The sequence below is a fragment of the Stegastes partitus genome, unplaced genomic scaffold, assembly GCF_000690725.1.
Source record: "Stegastes partitus isolate 25-593 unplaced genomic scaffold, Stegastes_partitus-1.0.2 Scaffold1490, whole genome shotgun sequence".
NCBI classification, from domain to species: Eukaryota; Metazoa; Chordata; class Actinopteri; family Pomacentridae; genus Stegastes; species Stegastes partitus.
In genome coordinates, this window is record NW_007579221.1 from 142,045 (window position 1) to 145,205 (window position 3,161).

At 51.1% G+C, this 3,161-nt stretch overlaps 1 protein-coding gene across 1 annotated transcript in view; it reads left to right on the top strand.

The window, feature by feature from the left end:
- The window catches only part of mtrf1l (mitochondrial translational release factor 1-like), an 11,789-nt gene continuing 8,628 nt past the window's right edge, over window positions 1-3,161 (top strand). The window contains exons 1-4 of the mRNA XM_008300027.1: window positions 1-1,104; window positions 1,476-1,555; window positions 1,701-1,805; window positions 2,047-2,125. Coding sequence (XP_008298249.1) covers window positions 705-1,104; window positions 1,476-1,555; window positions 1,701-1,805; window positions 2,047-2,125 — 664 coding nt within the window. The 5' untranslated portion in view covers window positions 1-704. The remainder of the gene's footprint in view (window positions 1,105-1,475; window positions 1,556-1,700; window positions 1,806-2,046; window positions 2,126-3,161) is intronic.

Here is a 3,161-nt window from a genome sequence, read left to right on the forward strand (position 1 = left end):
ATATGGCTGCGCACTTCAACAAGGTGGTAAAGGAGCAATACTTCTATAACAAACACTAACAATCAGATCCTAGAGCGTTTTAGCACAACTTATGATTGAGATATCATTCGTTATAGCCACATAATGATTTCGATATAAGGAAAAAAATAATTGAAGCTTTCGGAGGTTCGTTATTTACTTCCAAGTTCATGTATTAGCTTGCTGGAAACTAAGCGTTTTGTTTACCTTCGCAAATGTTCTTATTGTGTTTTTTAGGTTGAAATCCAGCCTTAATTTCAACAACACAGATCAGCGGTCCGTCCGCTGTAATTAAATTTTAAATTAAAAGTTAAAATTCGTGCTTGGGTTGTCCCGTTCCGCAAAAATGCTGTTCACCTCTATGTGAGGCTGCTGACGGCTGCTGACGACCTCAGTCTGTTGAAATCTGAAGTTTCATCGGGATGAAGTACCGCTTATCGTTTGACACACAGGCCGAATTGAAGAAAGTCCTCGCAGTGTATTGATTATTTCTTTATATAGCAGCTGTATGGCATTTATTTTTGGTAACGCAGTAAAAACATGTTAAATCATACACATTTTGAATGAATTTCGGTCTGAATGTTCCTTCTGGGCTTGAGATAAACATGCGTCAAAGCCAAGACATATCAGGATCTGTTTTTTACACTGCCACATGGTGAGTCCTACAAACAAAACCTGCTAATACAATGGCTTACAGAAGAGTTGTAAACCTCCTTCCAAGAGGAAAGGAGTTTGTCTTTGGACTTTGGATACATCGATTTCAAAAACCACAAACTGTCATCAGCCAAAGTCACTGTGGCAGAACCGAAAGAACTCTTCACACCAGCACACCATCGATGGTGAAGCTGCTGTCAGTGGATGAGCTTTTTGCCCGGAGGTCTGTGCAGGAACACCTGAAGAAGATGGAGACGGAGTACAGCGAATGTTTACGAGCAGTCAGCAGCAGTTTGCCAGAGGAGCAGTGCAGTGAGGACGAACTGAAGACCAAGAGGACCAAAGTGTCCCTGCTGGCTCCACTCGTCCAGAGCATCAGAGAGCTGGACGCCAAGCAGAAGGAGATCGCAGAGACTGAGATGCTCCTGAAAGGTGAGAAGTAGTTTAACTGAAGGTATGAGGGGAAATACCTCTAATTACTGAAATCATACATGCACTAATGTTGTGAGAATTAACAATCGGGAGTTGATTGCTAGTCTTTGTTTCATTATTGTACATGAAATTTTGTATTGCAACATTTTTTCTTGTCAAAAAAGGGTGTTACTATTTGCAAACATCTGACAAGTTGCTTTCCACTGTTGCAAAAATCCAGTGTTTGAAGCCAAACTAGTACAATCAGCGATATAAAAGGAGAGAAAACCACAGTGTGAACATTTAGCAACATTTCTGACTGCAAACAAATTCATGTCACACTGTGCTCTTTTTGTCTCTTGTTAACTGTTTGTTTTTGTGTTTCCTCAAAGATGACGATCCAGCCCTGAGAGAACTGGCGGAGCTGGAGAGAGAAAGCTGTGTGCAAGACATTCAAGATCTTAGACAAAAGGTGCAAGTGTGACGCCTTGCCTAATTGTGACAAGACTGTACAGCATGAAGTAAAAGAACAAAAAGTTTTTAAACGTTTCAATGCTGGTTTTTGTTGCAATACTTGTTGCATTTGGTTCAATCTTATCAGTGTGGTCTGTCATCAGATCCTGGATCTGCTGATCCCTGAGGAGGACGCTGATCTGAGTGACCTCGTCCTGGAGGTCACAGCCGGTGTTGGCGGTCAGGAGGCCATGCTGTTCACTGCTGAGGTCTGGAAGCACTTACGTTAAACACATTTCCTCATAAGCTAGACACATGCAGGGTTGTGACCCATGACAATTTCTTGTTGAAGCAAACAAAAAAGAAACATTTCAAGTTTTGGGAATGCTTTTACTTACAGAAGCATCTGACATCAGGACAAAGATTAAACTTAAACTCATTACAGAGGGTTTATATTAAAACAACACTGTGTTTTCTGTGTGTTTACATGCTGCGTGTTCTCCTCTGAAGGTGTTTGACATGTACCAGGGCTTCGCTCAGCACCACGGCTGGTCCTTCGACATCCTGGGGCAAATGACCAGTGACCTCGGTCAGTAGATACAAACACTTTGATTAAAAGCTCGGCTCGGCAGAACTTCTCAGAAAAATACCACATATTTCTTGTTTTTCCAGTATTTTAGGTTTTTATCTCTGTTGTAGAGGGGTGGCCATGTTAAGGTGTGTAAACCTTTCCAAATAAAACTGAAACAATTTGTTGCAAACTGACCATTTAGAACAGTACTGTTGGTGTAACTACCACAGTCCGGCCAAGAGAGGGGCTCCTCCGTCGCCGGCTCCCGGGCCGAGTCCGGCCCCTCACAGGGGGTCCGCCGTCACCGGCTCCCGGGCCGAGTCCGGCCCCTCAGACGTGCTCAGCCATCGCCGGCTCCCGGCCCGAGTCCGGCTCCTCATAGGCGCTCCGCCGTCGCTGGCTCCCGGCCCGAGTCCGGCCCCTCATAGGCGCTCCGCCGTCGCCGGCTCCCGGCCCGAGTCCGGCCCCCCATATGGGCTCCGCCGTCGCCGCCTCCCGGCCCGAGTCCGACAACGAGGGGGGCTCCGCCGTCGCCGGCTCCCGGCCAGAGTTCGGCCCCTCAGAGCGACTCCGACGTCGCCGGCTCCCGGCCCGAGTTCGGCCACCGAGGGGGGCTCCGCCGTCGCCAGTTCCCGGCACGAGTCCGGCTCCTCATAGGGGCTCCGCCGTCGCCGGCTCCCGGCCCGAGTATGGCCCCCCATATGGGCTCCGCCGTCGCCGGGTCCCGGCCCGAGTCCGGAACCTCACAGGGGCTCCGCCGTCGCCGGCTCTCGGCCCCCCATGGGGGCTACGCCGTCGCCGGCTCCCGGCCCGAGTCCGGCCCCCAGAGAGGCTCCCGGCCCGTCGCCGGCTCCCGGCCCGAGTCCGGCCACGAGGGAAGCTCCGCCGTCGCCGTCTCCCGGCGCGAGTACGGCCACAAGGGAGGCTCCGCCGTCGCCGGCTCCCGGCCCGAGTCCGGCCCCTCACAGGTGCTCCGCCGTCGCCGGCTCCCGGCCCGAGTCCGGCCCCTCACAGGGGCTCCGCCGTCGCTGGCTCCCGGCCCGAGTCCGGCCCC